Source organism: Meles meles, chromosome 16 (assembly GCF_922984935.1).
Source record: "Meles meles chromosome 16, mMelMel3.1 paternal haplotype, whole genome shotgun sequence".
Classification (NCBI taxonomy): Eukaryota; Metazoa; Chordata; class Mammalia; order Carnivora; family Mustelidae; genus Meles; species Meles meles.
Window position 1 is genome coordinate 64,703,429 of NC_060081.1, and position 18,832 is coordinate 64,722,260.

At 43.3% G+C, this 18,832-nt stretch overlaps 1 protein-coding gene across 3 annotated transcripts in view; it reads right to left on the reverse strand.

Annotated features, from left to right (window-relative positions):
- CHD6 (chromodomain helicase DNA binding protein 6) overlaps positions 1–18,832 on the reverse strand; it is a 195,332-nt gene that overhangs the window by 97,279 nt on the left and 79,221 nt on the right. For all 3 annotated transcript variants that reach the window (XM_045980678.1, XM_045980679.1, XM_045980680.1), the window contains 5 exons: positions 14,839–14,986; positions 12,886–13,035; positions 2,280–2,342; positions 1,446–1,504; positions 693–810 (listed from right to left, as the gene is read on the reverse strand). In XM_045980678.1, the coding sequence (XP_045836634.1) occupies positions 693–810; positions 1,446–1,504; positions 2,280–2,342; positions 12,886–13,035; positions 14,839–14,986 (538 nt within the window). The remainder of the gene's footprint in view (positions 1–692; positions 811–1,445; positions 1,505–2,279; positions 2,343–12,885; positions 13,036–14,838; positions 14,987–18,832) is intronic.

Sequence of the window (18,832 nt, forward strand, 5' to 3'; positions counted from 1 at the left end):
CACATTTTTGTAAGGTTAATAAGCATTTCTAATGACTGAAATTATTTGTTGTGTGCCTGTGTGTCGATATAAATGGGAAGCTCCCATTTTTATGTATGTATGCCACATATTTATGTATAAGCTATATTTTTAGGAACTATGTGTATGTATGTAATGCACATAGTTCCTAATTATTTACTTCAGGGTTTGTTTAGGAGTACTTTCTAATATACAGACACTGTAGATTCATTTAATGCCCAATCCATCAATCCTTCCTCTCGCTGTAGGCACCATACTTAGAAATACCCGTTTATATAAAGTTCCTTATTTATTTACTCTCTAATATATTTAGTAGTAGTTTTTATTTTTTACATTCAAAGTTTACGTCTTTTTGGATTTCTGTTTCAGGGGGTGGGGGGAGGAGAGAATGAAAGAGTTCTGCAGATTTGTCTTGCCCTAGCTATTTATAGATATTCTGACCAAGATGCACGTTCTCATGAGCTGTCAGTTTGTAAGGTTCAATCCTTGTAACCCGGTGGATAATTTTCTCCTTTTGGCTTAAATCTGGACTGGTTTTGCTGCAAATCAGTGCACATTCAGCAATGTGACTTGCACAATGGATCTGCACAGGACTTCAACTTTAAGAAACTTAAACTCAGCATTTAATACTGCAAGAAAAGCAGCAATCAATTAGTTGGTAAATATTGCTTCACCTCAGTAAAAATGTGCTTCATCTGGGCTTGTTTATTCCTAAAGCGCTTGATCTTCTGTGCGATGCGAGGATCCTTTTCCAGCTCTTCCATTGTGGCCCATTTACAATGTAAGTAGGAACTATCCAAAGACACATAAATGGTGAGACAAGTGCAAACTACCAAATCACTGAGTTTTAAAAAGTGTTTTAGTAAATAGGGTGACCATCTAGCCCAGAGGCAGTGGTCTGTAGTGAAACTGCTAGAGATTGGACTGAGACAGGCCTTGCACTAAGGGTGAAGAGAGACAAAAACAGTGCTGGGATTCCAAACGAGACCCTCTATGGCTTCTACAGGAACGGCCTCAGAATAGAGTGAGGGCAGGCACAGGCAGGTTATCATTAATGCACATCAGGGAAAGTGAGCATGTAGCAGAGAAAGAAAGAAAAATGCAAGAGGGAAAGTGTGGCCCACAGGACCATGGTTCTCCACCCCGAGTGCAAATGAGAATGGCACAGAGCATTTTTAATAAAGCACCGATTCTTGGGACTGACTCCCAGGGTCTGAGTGAGCTGGTCCTGAGTGGAGCAAGGGCTTCCCTGGTGACTGTGCAGCCAAAGGTGAGCCCATCATTGTCTAAGGGGAACTTGAGTCAGCTGGGATCTGTGGGTCAGGCCTCAGGGGCCATTCTTGGAAAATGCAGAAGATGATTTGATGAGGAAAAGGAAATCTTATTCATATAAATCCAAACACAAATAATACAGGAAAAAGACGTACAAATTTCTATACTTAACGTAGAACAGCTCCAAGTCGAACGGGGGCTCTCCTGGGTGAACCTGTAACCAACAGCAAGCAGTTAACAGCCAGGCCATCACCCTTATGCAGCACAAGAACACAGATGAATCAACACTCCGCCTGGTTTTAGTACCAATCTCTTGAGGATGTTCTCATCTTCCCAGTCCTTTTCCTGACACCTACTGAGCAGCTTCCCAAAGCATAAATCCACAGCTAGCTAGAAGGTAAAAATGATCCTCCTGGTGTCCTTCCAGGGTCCAGGCTGGGACAGCGCTCGGCTGAGAAACCCAAACCGGCCCAGGGCTGAGAGCTGTCAGGACCAGAGCCTGCCATGCGAGTGAAAACCTGGGTCCCTGGAGTGCCCCCCAACCACCACCCTGAAACATCAGTGCTGTTTACTCGCAGAGTAAGGATGTTTGCTCTCATAAATACTCGAAGGCGAAACTGTGTTCTCAACCAGCACACATGCCCTCCGACCCAGGCATGCTCTCTAGAGGATCCCTACGGTGGCCCCAGCACATCTAAAGAACCACCTCCCCCCACCGGCAAAGGTTTTCAATAGGACTTCCCATGGGATACAGCAACTAAGGGACAGATACATTTTGCTAGGAACACTATGGAGGAAAAAATTATTTGGGGCTCTACTCTTAAATGTTTAAGAATTTTATGACTTAAAATCTTCCATGGGGGTAAATGTTCCTGCCTAGCTCTCACTCGGGCCAGTCACAACCATTCCAGGTTCTCTAGCCAAGTATCTCTTCACAGAGGGTATATAGCCTGTGCTAGTGATAGGATGTGGGCACATGGGCCACCGACCTCCTGGACGGTCTTAGATGCCAGGATCTTCTCAATGATGTTTGCGTCATCTTCTGGAGGCTCCTGAAGACAGAAAAGTTGAAAAGACAGAAAATTACTGGCACCACAGAATCCAAGAAATAATTGTGTAAAAAGTACTATAGCAGGTACTAGTTTGTCTGAAAGTTCACCTGTGAGCACCGAGGCCTCCCTCCTATCAGGCTGCAGAGTGATTCAAAGATCACAAACATTGTAATCTCTGGGCACAACCCTAACACCTTCTTCTTCCACACGAGCAGAGAAGTCACTCTGCTTTTCAGACTCTTAATTTCAGATCTGTCTTTAGTATCACTAAAATTGGTCCTAGGACTTCCCTTTTCTGCCAAACCTGCCTACATGCAGCGGCATAAAATTTGCAGCAAGGTGTAACATACAGCAGTCTGGGGGCCTTGGAATTGGAGAGTCCTAATTCTAACACCCACCAGCTCCTGACTTTGGATAAGTCAATTAACACCTCTTAGTTTCCGTATCTATTAAAACAGGAGTTAAAAATACTTATCTCACTGGGTTACTGGGAGGATAAAATGGTATGTGAAAATATTTTTGGAACAGTAAGCACTATGCAAATGCAAAGTATAATTATTCTCTACTAAATGATACCATCTTTTCCCTCTGTGGCTGGAAATGGTTGTTTCACTGATCATCCTCTGACTATAAATCCTAACTGAAAACAAATTAATTTCTCTTTCTATCCCAGATACACATCAACATTTCTAGGCTCCTGCACGCCACGAAATCTCTTTCTACAGAGTATTTGATCAAACAATGACAAACTTAAAAAGGGTGCATTGAGTCAGAACACTCTTGTGTTTGACGTTCTTTCTAGGACTCCATTTGAGCCGTTCTATTTCCGAGGTTTCATATGCACTACATGACCTTGTCAGATCTAGTACAACAGTATACGAGAAGACACTCATCATGATAGCCCTAACTCCCAGAATAACTTGAGTTCCTCATCAGAACTTTCCAAAAGAATGACTTATGCTACATCTCACTGTCTTCAGTCCTACCCATTCGAGGGCTCAGCTGTCCCAGAGCCATACCATTACAGAGAACATATTTTCTAAGATCTTAAATCAAGCTTTCCCCCAGAAAAATAATACAGGAAAGGAAAAAGAAAAAGATGAGGAGGGCAGATGGTAGAAAAGAAGTATGGAGATCAGCAGGCGTTGACAGATGCTCCCAAAGGTTACAAATATTTATTACATTCCCCTAGACACATGGCATTGTGCTAGGTTTCATGCCAAAGTTAATCCAAAGTGACAAGAGTCTCTTCCCACTACTCCACATGAAGACAACTGAACTGTGCCTACCATACAGCAGGAAGAGGGGATGGGAAGACAGACAAGCTTTTGTTTTTCTGCTCAAGTATTTTTGTGGGTTTTTTTTTAATTTTAAATTTTTCCTTTTTTTTTTTTTTTTTGAGAGAGAAAGAGAGCACACACACCTGTGCACAAGTCGGGGGATGGGAGTGGGGGAGGGGCAGAGGGAGAGAGAGTCCTAAGCAGGCTCCAGGTCAGTGCAGAGTTCAACACCGGGTTCAATCTCATGGCCTTGAGAGCATGACCTGACCCAAAATCAAGAGTTGGATGTTTAACCATTTGAGCCACCCAGGTGCCCCTATTCTGCTTGATTCTAAGCACAAGTAAGGAAAGGGGAATGAGGCAGTTGACTGTCTTCTCTCATTACAGTATGACCTTCTGAGGGCAGGGATCCCTATTTGTTTTATCCACCGCTACAGCTAATACCTTGAAGAGATCCAGCAGCAGTGGGTGACAAGAAGTATTTGCTGAAAGCTAAACACAAGCAAGAGGGAAAAAGAGGAGACCAATGAGGGAATAAAACATCAAACTCACTGGGATCACAGACTGTAAATGGTTATTATTCTTAATCTATACCACTTAATTAAAAAGTCTCCCCCTTCTCCAGACATTCCGATCTACCTAATATTGTCAGGATGGCTAACAGCAAAGGGCCAGAACTAAGTGTACTTTCTTTTCTTTTTTATTTTATTTTATTTTATTTATTTATTTGACAGAGATCACAAGTAGGCAGAGAGGCAGGCAGAGAGAGAGAAGAGGAAGCAGGCCCCCTGCCGAATAGAGAGCTCGATCCCAGAACCCTGGGATCATGACCCAAGCCGAAGGCAGAGGCTTTAACCCACTGAGCCACCCAGGCGGCCCCTGAGCGTACTTTCTTAAACCAAAAGATCACTACCCCAACCTTCTAGCCAACAGAGCTCTATGGCAAGTGGGCCGTGAGCAAAGGAACAGGTGTTAGGTTAAGAGAAAGTAGATTAATGAACCAACTTCCTTCCCTTCCTAAATTACTTCCACATTACTTACTGAGTGTCTGAGTTATGTTTATTCACTGGTCTTACAGAAATAGATGAGCTATGGTCCTCATCAGCAAGGAACTACCAGATATGCTAACAGAACACTTTAAAAGTAATTGAGCTACGGCATTTGTAAAGTATATAGAGATCTCAAGTGTACAACAGAGGAATTTTTACATACACACATATCCACTCGCATAAACACCACCCAGATCAAGTTACATAACATTTCTGACATTCTGGAAGACTCATGCCCCCCTGGAAGTAACCACTATTCAGACTTCTACTACCATTGATTAGTTTTGCCTATTACTAAACTTCATGTAAATGGAATTATATAGTACGTGGTTCATTCTTCTGTATTTCTGCATAGTATTTTGTTGCATAATTATACTACCATTTATTTATTCATTCTATTATAGAGGAGTATTTGGGTCACTCCCAACGTTCATATAAATTATATGTCTTCTGGTGGACAAATGTACTCATTTATCTTGGATATATACATAAAAGTAGAGTTACTAGGTTACGAGGTTAAGTTATATGTTTAGTTTTCATGAATATTGTCAAAATTTTTTCCAAAGTGATTGTAACTATTTTTACACCCATCAGCAAAGTATGGGAGGAGTTCCAGCTGACTTGATACTGTCAGTCCTTAAAATTTTAGCCACTCTCCTGGATATATAGTATTGTCTCTCTAATTCACAACTCCCTGATAACTAAGGATGCTAAGGATGTTTTCATATGCTTATTGGCAATGAAGGCAACCTCTCTGTGAAGGTCTTGCTCAAGTCATTTGCCTATTTTAAGAATTGTCCTTTTTTTTTTTTTTAAATTTGCAAGAGTTCTTTACACATTTTAGAATAAAAGTCCTGCCAGTTATAAAGATCACAAGTATTATTTATAAATCTATGGTCTGTCTTTTGATTCTGTAAACTTGTCTTCTGATGAACACAAGTTCTACATAATCCACCTTACCAATCTTTTCTCTTACTTATTCTTGTGTCCTGTTTAAAGACTCCTTTGCTGCCACCAAGATCATTCATTAAGCCACAAAAATTAACTTAAAATTTTCTGGTAGCCACATTAAGAAAGTAAAAACAGAGGAAATTAATTGTAATGAATATATTTCACTTAAGCCAATATATCTAAAAACTTACCATTTCACTATGGAATCAATGTAAAATTACTAATGAAATGCTTTATATTCTTTTTTCACACTAAGTCCTTAAAATTCAATGTGTACTTCACACTTAAAACACATCTGAATTGAGACTAGCGTATTTCAAGTGCTTCATAGCCACATGTGGCTAGTAGGAACCTTACAATGTAGCTGTTTTGTTCCACTGGTCTACTACTTGTTCTTATGGCAACAAGGCCATGTCTTCGTTACTGTAGCTTGTTACAAGTCTGTATTATAACTTAGCTCTTTTTAAAGACTGCCTTGGTTATTTTAAGGTCTTTTGTGTTTCTATCATCAACATCTATCGAAAAAACACCCCTGTGTTACTGGTAAAATTCAGTCAGGCCTGTGTTACTGGTAAAATTCAGCCCATCTTATTTTACCCTGTTTCTCAAGCATGAATGTCCAAGGTTACCCCTGAATGAATCTGGCAGATCTTTTTACTCCTGAGCCCTGGAGTCTCCAATCCCAAGCAGGTTAAAAATCTCTCTTAAGGGAGAATCTGTTTTCTACACTAGGCCCATCCCTTTAGTGAGATTTTCCCTCTAAGTACCGTGAGACTATGAGATTTTAATCTGCCTTCTGGATGAGCCACTAACTTCTTGGGCTACCCCAGAATTCAGCAAGTCTCCTGGGGAAAGCCCCTTGCTTTGGGGATTCCTCTAGTATCCAATCATCTCACCAACACTGCATAATCCATCACCAGCAGGGTCAGATGGTTTCCCTTCAACCCAGAATAATCTGTTTGCACCAAGCCTGATCCTCAACCCATGCCCAGAATTGAGGAATGTTTCTAGAGATGAAACAGTCTGCAACTGTCGGCTCATCTAGGAATAGCTCTTTGCTGTCTGGAATTTTAGTTTGTCTAATTCTTGTTGCTTCCACAGATATCAGGTGTCTTTAAAAATACATTCTTTGAGGGGCGCCGGGGTGGCTCAGTGGGTTAAAGCCTTTGCCTTCGGCTTGGGTCGTGGTCCCAGGGTCCTGGGATAGGGCCTGCATTTAGCTCTCTGCTCAGCGGCGAGCCTGCTTCCCCACCACCCCCAACCCTGCCTGCCTCTCTGCTTACTTGTGGTCTCTGTCAAATAAATTAAAAAAAAAAAAAAAATTCTTTGCAATTTACATTCTTTTCTCCCCTTGCAGTGAGTGTTACCCTGCTACGACCAACTGTATCTTCCCTGGAAGTATGAATTCCAATATCAACTCTAATTTTTGGAGCTCCCTAGGGCCTACTTTTTACTCTTTTCCATCTATACTCATTTACCTGATGATCTTGTCCAGTCAAGTGGTTTTAAATACGGGCTACATCATGACACCAGCCAAGAACTTCTCCTAATTCACACACTCACATATCTACTTGTTATTTGCCATCTCCACTTGATTACCTCAGAAGTATTTCACACTTAAAATGTCTACAAGTAAACTCCTGCTATCCTGGCCAACCTCCCACCGCTTACCCACCTGCAGTTTTCTCCCACCTGAGTGACAGAGAACTCTATCCTTCTTGGTGTTCAAACCAAAAATCTTGCTGTAACCTCTCTCTCTCTCTTCTTTTTTTTTTTTTTTTTACAATTTTATTTATTTGAGAGAGAGAGAAAGCATAAGCAGGGATAGGGGTAGAGGAAGAAGGAGAAGCCAATTCCCCCACTGAGCAGGGATCTTGACTTGGGGCTCAATCCCAGGATCCTGGGATCATGACCCTAGCCGAAGGCAGCCACCCAATCAACCAAACCACCCAGGTGCCCTTCTTGGTGTAATCCTTGATTCCTCTTTTCTTTCTACATACCATGCCTGATTAGCCAAGAAATCATGCTGGCTCCATCTTCAAAATATACCCAGAATCCAACAATGTCTCACCACTTCCACTGCTTCTACCCTGGTCTAAACCACCTTCATTTCTCACCCAGATGATTTCCGAAAGCCTTCTAACTAGTCTCCCTGCTACTCCTACTCAACTAGTCTATTTGTAATACAACATTCAGAATGGCCCTTTTTATCATGTCCCTCTTTTACTTAAACTCCTTAAAAGGGTTCCCTCTTAACTCCAAGTAAAACCAAAGATCTTTCAAAGGCCTACAAACTCTGCTGGACCTCACCAAGCTTCTCATCTCCCATTACCTTTCCATCTCCCTCTGTTTTCATCACATACGCTGGCAGCCTGGGTCTACCCCTGACACTGCACTACCCCTGACACTCCCTCTACCTGAAATGCTCTTTTCCCCCTCATGACTCCCTCATTCCTTTACCTTCTTCAGTTCTTTGCTCAGATGATACCCTTGTGAGGCCAAAACGGACCACCCTATTTAAAACTACAACCCTCTTTCGTCAATTCCACATCACTCTTCTTCTGATTTTTTTTTTCACAGCACTGAAACCACCATGAAAAAAACTACACAATTTTACTATTTTTTGGTTTACTCCCAGCCTCTCCCTCGTTATTTCCACTCTTTGGAAGCTCTGAGCTTCGCCCTTGGGCCTTCTATCTCACAAGGTTCAAAATGCAGCGAATGTGAAGGCGAGAACACGTGCACAGTTTCGTAGGTTTCCTCCTCCATTTGTTGTAGTTCCCTCTGCGAGAGCGGGGATCCTTGTTCCTTTTGTTCCCTGAGATTATCTCCAGTATAAAACAGTTGGTGGCAGGTATCAGGTGCTCAGTAAATATTTCTGAATAAATAGTGGTAAGAGATTTTGCAATACAACACGGTCGTAATGGTATAAAGCAAGTGCTATGGGAACACAGAAGACAGGGAACCGTGTGAGATCTCTGTTAACCAGCATTAAACTTTCATAATTGCTGACTACCTCTCCTACCTCCTCTCAAGTCTGTGTAACCCATACTAGCCATGGAGCATTCATACAGGTACACACATGCTGAAAGGAACAACTACCTCTTCCTCACTACCAGACTGTTTCAAACATTCTTATTCTTATCTGCCATGAAGAATAGAAAAAGATGGTTTTTAGAAGCAGGATTCTGGTGGCTCTTCGGAGTTTTTAAGTAGGACCAGCCAAAGCCAAGGAAAGATCAACACATGGACAAGAAAGGACAGAACGTTGCTCTGAGAAATAAAAGGGAAGAGGGCTTCAAACATTCTTTACCATAGAAAATTTTCAAGTAAAAAATTAAGGAATCTGAAATAAAGTTTCAATTTATCTTTTGGCACTGATTAAAGAAAGAGGGATGAACACTAGTGTTTAAAAAAAAAAAAAAAGCAGTGGTTATCATGAAAATACTGTGAGCAGGTATTACCCTATCCTAATAAAAGGAAAAGGGAACAGCATTTCCAAAATACACATCAAAGTAGGAAGGAAACTAGAAAATCAGGACTTTTCTAAACAGAGATTGTGCATAAGCATGATCATATGTGTATAAACACTCAGTGTATACAGATACACACAGATATAAACTAAATCTGCTTGCCAAACACACTTCCATAACAACCATCTGTTCTCAGCTACTTGGAATTTTCTCAAATTATCCTTCAAAGAAGGCCATTTTAATTCATTCTCTTTCATGTCAGAGACTCATATAATTTAAACTTTTTTTTCTTGGGGAAAATTTCAAAAATTTTCAACCCAAGTTGCCCCCAACCTCAACCAACCACCTGATTTATTTCTATTTAGGTAGGCACATGGGAGAGGCTCTAGAAAGAAGCAAATCACTTTTCAAATCACCACGTATTTACTGAGTGCCACGGAGGGTACACAGGTAGCATCAAACAAGACAGCCAGTCTCAGGGGCTTACATGCATGCAGGGAAAGCAACATAAAACATTTTTCTTAGAAACGTCCCAGGATAAATTCTAAGTGGTGTGACGGTAGCCCTAAGTCAAACAAGAACACAGAAGGCAAGAACAGCTTGGATTTCACAAAAGAGGTGAGGTTTGAGCCTACTTTAATGGTGGCTCCCAAGAAGACAACAAGCAGGGGGTGCCTGGGTGGCTCAGTGGGTTAAGCCTCTGCCTTCAGCTCAGGTCACGATCTCAGGGTCCTGGGATCAAGCCCTGCATCAGGCTCTCTGCTCAGTGGGGAGCCTGCTTCCCCCTTTCTCTCTGCCTGCCTCTCTGCCTACCTGTGATCTCTGTCTGTCAAATAAATAAATCTTTAAAAAAGAAGAAGAAGAAGAAGACAACAAGCAGGAAGGAAAGCTGAAGTGAGCCCAAAGGATGAGCAAATGAGTCCACTGGAAAGCAGGAAGCATATACGGAATACTAAGTAACAGTCTTAGTGGAGCAAAAGCACTACACAAAATGAGGAGGGGAATAAATGAGGGTAAATAGATAGTGTGTGGCCTTATTTTTTAAAAAAAACCAGGCAGGGGTTGCCTGGGTGGCTCAGTCGGTTAAGCGCCCGACTCTTGATTTCAGCTCAGGTCTTAATCTTAGGGTCGTGAGAGTTCAAACCCCGTGCCAGGCTCCGTGCTAGACGTGGAGCCTACTTTAAAAAAAAAAATCAGGGAGGAATTCCGATTTAATATTGGCGTTAAGAAGCAACCACCTTAGAGCACAGAGGGGTACTGCCCCCTCAGCTCGGGGAAACTGCGGAATTCCGAGGGAAGGAAACACCTGGGCTCAGCCTGCCAGGCCCAGCAAAAGGCCAGGCAAAACAGGGTGCTGGCTGCAGAGACAGAGTGAGGCCCAGGAGGACCCAGGGAACTGAAGCCTCATTCAATTACAGGCCTCTGTTCTAAAAGGCAAATCATGCAAGCTACGCAAACTCCTGGAGGCAGAAACCGAGAGAGCCTTGTAAAAATCGACACTGTAAATGTGCCGTGACTGCAGAAGCCAGTCCCTATTCCAGGCACCAACATCTGTTGGACAAAGACTAAGAAAGCAAAGAGTCCCTGTCAGGATGGAAACTTCCCTTCCTGCCCCAGAATCCCATACCCCAGCCAGGGAACTGTCCTCCAGGCTCCGGAGCAGAGCTGTGCCACCATGCCTGTCCCGGGCTCCAGGGAAGCCCGTGTGAAGATGCTTCTCGAAACTCCCCAATGGCTAACTGACGCTGAGGCCGCAGTCTGGGGCTGGGCCAGGGGCTGGCAGGGCATGCTGCTAACACACTGCCCAAAGGTGCAACGGGGGAGCAGCAGGGCTTTCCTGGTGGTGACTCACACTCTTCTCTGCCCCCAGCCAAAGCCAGCAAGCAGGCGCGACAGCCATCCAAAACGCCTTGGGAGAAGGAGCTTCTTCAACTGGTTTTCTGTGCCACTGGGCACTGAGGGTTGCCTGGAATCCTAGATGAGACTCAGGGCTTTCAAACTCTGCATCAGCCTGGGAAATCTTTGTTCAAACCTCTCCCGGAAGCTCCAAATGTAAACCAGATACCGCCGGGGGCTCTGTGAGGCGCTGACCAAAACCCGCTCACTGCCCCTACAGGGCCACATGCCCCGCCTGCTGGCCCAGACCCCCAGGCTTGCCAAACCACGTACCAGGTCTCTTTCTGCTTAAGTTTAGTAACAATTTCTGAGGCATAATTAATGCAAATTCAGGTTTCATCTTATATTTCACCATAGATTAGTTCTCTCTGTTGTATCCTCAAGAGGATAAAAAGAGGCGTGTTAAGATACGTAAAGTTTTCTGAATTATTCCTGTCAGATCAGCTTATGCTGCCCTTTAGGTACCACGAAAGAAGTCATAACAACAGCTGAAATACGGCTAACGGCGGGCTAAATGGCTACCAGGAGAAAATAAATTCCCTCATAGTGCTTTAATGACCAAATCAACCGTAACATCTCCAAGGAAGGAAAACCCACTCTGGAGGAACAGAATCCTGTCTCCTCCCAGCAGTCTTCCAAGCGCGACTCTTAACTGTCCACTTGAAGAGTACTGCATGGACGGAACATCCAATTACTATTCCTAGTAAGTGTTGTGTCCACTGCTTGGGTGACTCTTGGCACAGAGACCGGAAATCAGTTCTGACATGCTAGTCACTGGTCAGCTGCTGCTAGGTTATTCCATGACCTGGACGGTTCTGTGCCTGTTTCTTGCTTGTTAAAACAGGGACAATGACCCCTACTCCCAGCTACTTTCCACGCAAGCACAGAGGGAAAGGATATGTGAAATAATATGAAAATGCTTTAAGCTAGAGGCAAGGTGGTTTAGAAAGATGAAGCATTACTGGCTTCAGGGAGCAACCCCCACCCCCAGATGCCCGGGAGGAAGGGCGGGAATTTGCACTTGCTGTGTACGCAGAGCATGCAATCTGCCAAGTCAGCGACAGGGACCCCAGAACAAGAGCCAGGCTGGGTCCCAGAAGGTGCTGCTGGCAATGGTGCCCCTCCCATGTGCACAGCCTGTTTCTTCTCTTGCTTCTAATGTCTTCTCTGTCAGCTCCTTGGCACAGACCTTTTCAACATTTACTTCTCTTCCTTCTAGCATCTGGTATCAGGTCCCTCTTCCTTTTTGAAACTGCTGCCAATGGAAATCCCAAAAGTGCAAATAGGGCCATCCTGTTTCTTCTCTGCTTGAACCCTGACCTCAATACCCTGCCCCCCACCATTTGATCTGCAGTATGAAGGCCAAATACTTTAGCCAGTATCCAGGCCCTACATGATGTGATTCTTCCTACCACTGAGGGCTCATCTCCCACTATGACGCCTCAGATCAGACCCCAACATCCAGCTGAGCTCGTCTGCCTATCACACTAGAACCTGCGGTACCATTCAGGTTGTGGGCTTTAGTTCATGTCGGAAATGCCTCTCCTAAAATCCTGTCCTCCCCCCTTTCCTGTCCACTTCCCCTTCTGAGTGGTCTCTGTATCTAGCACATTCTTCTTCTTCTTTTTTCTTAACGAGAGAGAAAGCACAAGACAGTAGGAGAGGGGTAGAGAGAGGAGGAGAGAGGACCTTAAGTAGGCTTCACGCCCAGTGCCCAGCCCAATACAGGGCTCTGTCTCACTGCCCGGAGATCACGACCTGAGCTGAAATCAAGAGTTGCTTAACTAACTGAGCCACCCTGGCTCAGTTTAAAGATTTTAACTAATCTCTAAACCCAACACAGGGCCAAAACGACTGTCCAGCCAAGGCCCGCACCCCAACCCGAAGGCCATACCTCCGCCTGCCAAGCCAGCGTGGAAGCCGAGAGGGCGGAGGTGCGGCCAGCCCCGAGAACGGCGATCGTCTCCCCGTCGTCATCCACCACCTTGAAGTCCAGGTCCTCGTTGTATTTTCTGCGCTTCACCTGCCGTCCTGAGCGTCGCTTCTGCAGGGCAAACACACCCACCACAGACATGCTCTGTGAGTCAAAGGCAAAAGCCTGCACGAGAAAGAATACACTCATCGACGCTCACTAACATGCTTGGGAGGCCCCGCCTGCTGTACACAAGCAACCTTCCTTAAACACAACTCTTAAAAGAATTAAATTCACTTCAAATGAAAGGTAGCTGAGGGAGGTTCCTCTCTTCCCTGCGAAGAAGGTCCACATAGTCTCCAAATCCAGTGACATGTGCTGTGGTCATGAATGACAGCGACTTTTTTTTCCTCCTTTCTGGAACCAATTTCTATTCCAGTAAAACAGGGATGGGAAGTAAACTCCGTCATCTTTCAGATCTCTCCCAGCACAGCTGGAAGCTCCTACTTTAGGGAGATATAACTGTTTTGGTTTTGGTCGAACTCACCGTACTTACCGTATTTCTTTAAACACTAAGTGATACCAATTTTATTAGGACTTACTTTGAGAATCTCATACCACTACTTGTAACGCAAGGAGACATCTTAAGTGTGACAAAACAAGATTCATGAGTCACCATCTGAGGACTCATCTATAATTAAGTAACCTGTGACCTTTTAGAGAGACAACATTCTACAACAAAGAAGCCCAGTGGCTTTCCTCAAACAGAAAAGCATGTGGTTTGTCTCATGTACACATCATATCCAGGCAGCAGAAACAGTTCTGGAAACCAAGCACCAGCTGGTTCTCTCTCCAACCTCAACATTAAAGAGCAAAAACAAAAACCAAACACTATCTCCCTGATTTTTGAAAGCATAAGTCCTGGGCCTCTGTGTCCCACTGTGTTTCTTCACTAGGTTACCTCCTATGACACTTAATTTTCCATGATGGATTCCCCATGAAAACCTGCCCCCCCCCCCAATCCAATGCACAGATTACCATCCTGGAAACACTCAAAACCCTGCCAACTCCCATCAGCCTGACGTGCCTGCTGCTTGGCCCATCAGGACACCTGGCAGCCAATAGTCTGAGTTCATAGGCTGGGATAGAGAGGGTCGCTGTTCTGACACCCCAGACACTACTAATTTCCACCGTGACATTAGAAGCTGACACTTTCCTACAGTGAGGACCATCTAGGAATCTGTGAGTTCAGAGGATATTTGAAGGTGCCGTAGTCGGATGACTTCACATGGTCGCCCAGCGGCAGCATAGCCCAGATAAGCTGTTGTGTATATCAGAGGAAACAGCACTTCCAAATATCAGAAATGCTATCCAAGACAGGTGGCCTCAACTCAGGGAGGAAATTCCTACCAGTTATGGGCTTACTTCGGCGGTTTTAGAAATCTCATTCATGTGGGCAACTCCTTGTTTCCATGTTTGGCCCAACTTCCTTGACTATTTTGGCAAAATGAATACATTTGTCCCTGACTTTCCCAGCATCTGGGATTATGAAAATGTCCTTTCACAGACTGGCCTAGCATTCTGAGCCCGAAAAGCATCACCCCCATGGCAAGCAGGCCCTCCAAGTCTTACCCAGAGTGCCCCACAATCCTATTTCCCATATTCATTCATTCTGCAGCCTAATACCATGCCACTTCCCAAGAAGGAAGCAAACAGCACTAAAAAAACTTGGGAGACCATCAGTATAAGGATCAGGATGTTAGGGGAAAAAGCCTGTGGTCTTCGGCTCTCACCCACCCAACAGTGAAAGCCCAGCCTGGGTCTGTGTGCAAGGGGTGTGGGCTAGAGATGGAGAGAGGAGGGCAACAGAACCGGCGTCAGTGAGATCTGTGCGGCAGCCGTAACCTCCAGCAGGGATCCTGCTCACAGCTGTACCTGGCTGTCTGCAGACTCAGTGGACTCCTCGGGACTCCGCAGGGATGAGTTCGGCAGGCCCTGATCCAGCTCTAAACTCTCCACTGTGGTTTCACTTTTCCTCTTTCCTTTCTTCTTTCTCTCCACTGGGGTTGGTCCTTGCTCCTTGCTACAAGGAGAAATTCAGAATTAAAACTCTTGGGTAGTTTTTAAAACTAAGAGCTCTCACGTGATGAAAGTTATGGTATCACATTCTGGAATTCTTGTCCTGGGGTAGGCTTTAATGGGGAATCTACAAGAGTTTCTTCCCAGAACTACACAGAAAGATGGGAAGAAATATGGCTTGTGGCAGAATTCACTTTTTTAAACCCTTATCATGACTACTTTGGCTATGACTAATGTGGTAAGAAATAAAATAATATGAACATCCCCCAAACCTCACTTTCAGTTTATATAAATGTCTTCTCTAGTAACGTTAATTGCCAGATATTAAGATACTGAGAATCAGTAAATTAATCTCCCTTTAAGTTACATGGGAAGAGACATTGCCCTAATCTGTCATCATCCTCTACTGAAAATGGTCTATATAAGACTCAGAGTAAGTACTAGGAACTCAGAAATGAAAACAATACTATCCTTGCCCTTGAGGAGGTTACAATTCTGAAAATCCTACAGGCGACCTACAGCCACAGCCCAGAAGGGTAGTTGAATGCCTCTGGAGAGAGGTGAAGACAGGCAAAGTCTAGCCATCCTGAATGGTCCTAAGATGGCAACACCTCTTAAAAGCTTTTCCTGACCCTCCTAGCTGATAAATCCTCTTTTCCATATTCCCAAAGCACCTCGGCAATGCTTTGTCTAAGGTATACCAACTCTGTCTTTCACCAAAGTTAGTCCTTAACTATGACATCAGTCTCAGAACCACTCAGTGCCTGGCTACTGCATAGCTGCTCCACAAAGCTTTGTAAGTGGATAAATATTGTCTACATCTCTGATCTCTCCTACCAGACTCTGAGTTCCTGGAGGACAGTATGTATCTGATTAAGGTTTGTGTTCCCCACAGTGAGCAGTTTCATGCCTTCTACATTAGTAAGTACCCAGTAGATGCTTACTGAATAGATGGATGCATCAAGGTCACTTGTCACTGGGGAGATACGGGAAAATGCAACTGAGCAGGGATGGACATGGAACAGTCATTGTAACAGTAGCAGTAGTAATAATTGTAGCTACTAATTATAAAGCACCTATTCCATACAGGCACAGCTCTTTAAGTCTCTCACGTGCATTACCTCACTTAGTCTTCACATCCACCTTACAAGGCAGAGGATACTTACTATCCTTGTTTTATCAGGAAGCATGGTGAGGCTCAGTTAGATTTCCAGGGTCATATGGCTGGTAAATGGTGAGGACAGGATGTGAGCCCAGGCACGCTCTTGACCACCCTGGCACTCTTGGGGGGGAATGGAAGAGTGCTAAGTGCACGTCTATTAAAGGACAGTCTGCGTGGCTGGACGACAGGTCAAGTGAACAGAAGCACTAAGTAATGGGGCTGCAAGGAAACTGGTAAATACCAAGGCAGAGAGTTCTGGCTTCATTCTGTGTGACAAAGGCCAGACGACAAGCCCAGGCAAGAGGAAATGAAGACCCAGACTAAATAAAATCAATGAAAACTCAAAGGTGAAAATGATTTAAAAGATCCAGGAGAAATTAAACCAGTACGTATGAGCAACGGACAGAACATGGAAGATGAGGAAAGAGCCAAAACCATGTTCTATCAGGTAAGTTATCAGAAGGTGGGGAGAAGAGAAGGAAACAGATGGCCTTGTTTAGAGATGGGAGACCCAGCACGATGAACTTTTGTCAGGAATACCAATCAGTGATGATTGCTGAAATCAGCCTGCCTCTCTCTTGAACACCCTTCACTGCTCATGGACCCTCAATCAGGTCAGCACAAAGAGCACGTCCTTGAAGTCTCCGGGCTGAAGAATGGCTTGCTTACCGCCCAGGAAAGGTCTTTACGAAAATTACTCTGTCCAACCTGAGGAAATTAAACTCAAGGGGTCCTGCCATTTTGGAGGATTATACATTTTAATAAGGGACCTGTATTCTCCAACACGGAGGAACAAACAAAGGTTCTACTTATCAGTTCAGAACAGGAGACACAGGTGAAATAACTTATAAAGATTCTAAATTTTTGCAGGATATTCATGTCATGTTATATAGCTCCTCACTAAGAAAACTGTAGAGCAATTTACATTCTATGAAGCGCTTGTGTGTTCCACATCTCGTTTCACTACTAACAACCACAGTCTCATGAGGGAGTCAGGGCAGGTAAATGAACCTCAAATTCCAGATAAAGAAAACAGGTTCAAAAGCAGCAAAGGTCCCAAAGTCACCAGCAGAGGCCCACACTCAGCTCATCTGACCCAGAGCCTGTGGCTTTTAACACCATATTTTGTTTTCTGTCTTCTTCTTAAACCCCAGTCTCCCTTTTAATGTAAAAACTTCAAATCTCCTTTAATGTTATTTGAATCTCAAAATAATGACCAAAAGAAGTAGCAACAAAATATTCCAATGACCCAAATACAGAAAAATAAATCCACAAATCCATAGTTGTTGACAGTTTTTTATATGGGTCTTTTAACAAAAGAAGGTTTCTGCTTAATTTTTTGGACACAAATTTAACAATAGCTGATTAATATACTAAGAGTCACTATAATACAGTCACATTTCAGGGCCCTGTTTAACCTTCAGTAAAATCTGAAATCCTTTCTCCCAACAACTGAAACCAATTTATCTGACTACTAAATATAACTTCATTATGTTACAAAACTCTGTCTACATGTTCACTCTTCATTATCTGTATTTATCTGTATATATACTCAGAAGTACTCAACTCAAACTCAATCTTAAACCTAAACCACGATTAAGCATAATTAAGGAACAGAACCTCCTCAAAATATGCATCTTTACTACACGACCTGTATATAGTTTATATTTGCCTTCCATTTTTCAGAATCACATTAAATAATGAGTATAAGGATGAGTTACTGAGGCACAAAGTCAAGCCTGGGACCCTAGTAGATTTTCCTAGCCAGAAGCTGGGGCCAGGTGGAGTAGAGGGAACATCTTCTTTAATACATGTTGGTAAAACAGGAAAACAACTGGTGAAACCTGCTTGCTTACTTGTGAGTAAGTTAGAAAATACTCCAGCTGGGAAATCTTCTAAGTGATTCCTGTAGGGTTACCTTTGGCAACAGAATCAATTTTGAGTTCCAAAAATTCTTCTCGGAGCTCTTCAGATAGTATCAGGAAGAAAAGATTCTTTGTAAGCTTATAAATGGGATTTTCAAATAGGACACAAGAAAATATCACCGAATTCATTCTCCAGGAAGAGTAGATGAAATGTGTTTTCTCCCTCTTTGGAATAACTTTTCAAAACTTAATGCTTGAGAATTTTATCAAATGAAGACATTTAACCTCCAAATTGCTCTGCCTATAGATGGATTCGGTCCATGGAAGCTTGTTTGCTCTCTGAAACCCCAGGCTCTTCAAAAATAGTGGTCAAATAATATGTAACAAAACTACATATGTATATACCCTTTGATCTAGCAATTCCATTTATAGGAATATACTCTAAAGATACACCCCCAACAATATGAAAATACATACGAGTGAGGTTACTCACTGCAGCATTATTTAGTAACTGCAAGTTAATAGAAACTATCTACATAAAGAAACGAGAGTGAACAAATTCAGACACCTACAGTGCAGCTGTAAAACAACTAAGAATCCCACATACCAATGTGGAATGATTTCTAGAATGCACTGCTAAGTGTGAAAAACTAAGTGCAAAATGGTATATTATGCTACCTTTTGTGGAAGAAAAAAGGGAAAATAAAAAAATATGTCTATTTATATTTTAAAAAGAGCGGTACCTGGGTGGCTCAGTCAGTTAAGTGTCCAACTTGATTTCAGCTTAGGTCATGATCTCAGGGCTGGGAGATCAAGCCCACAT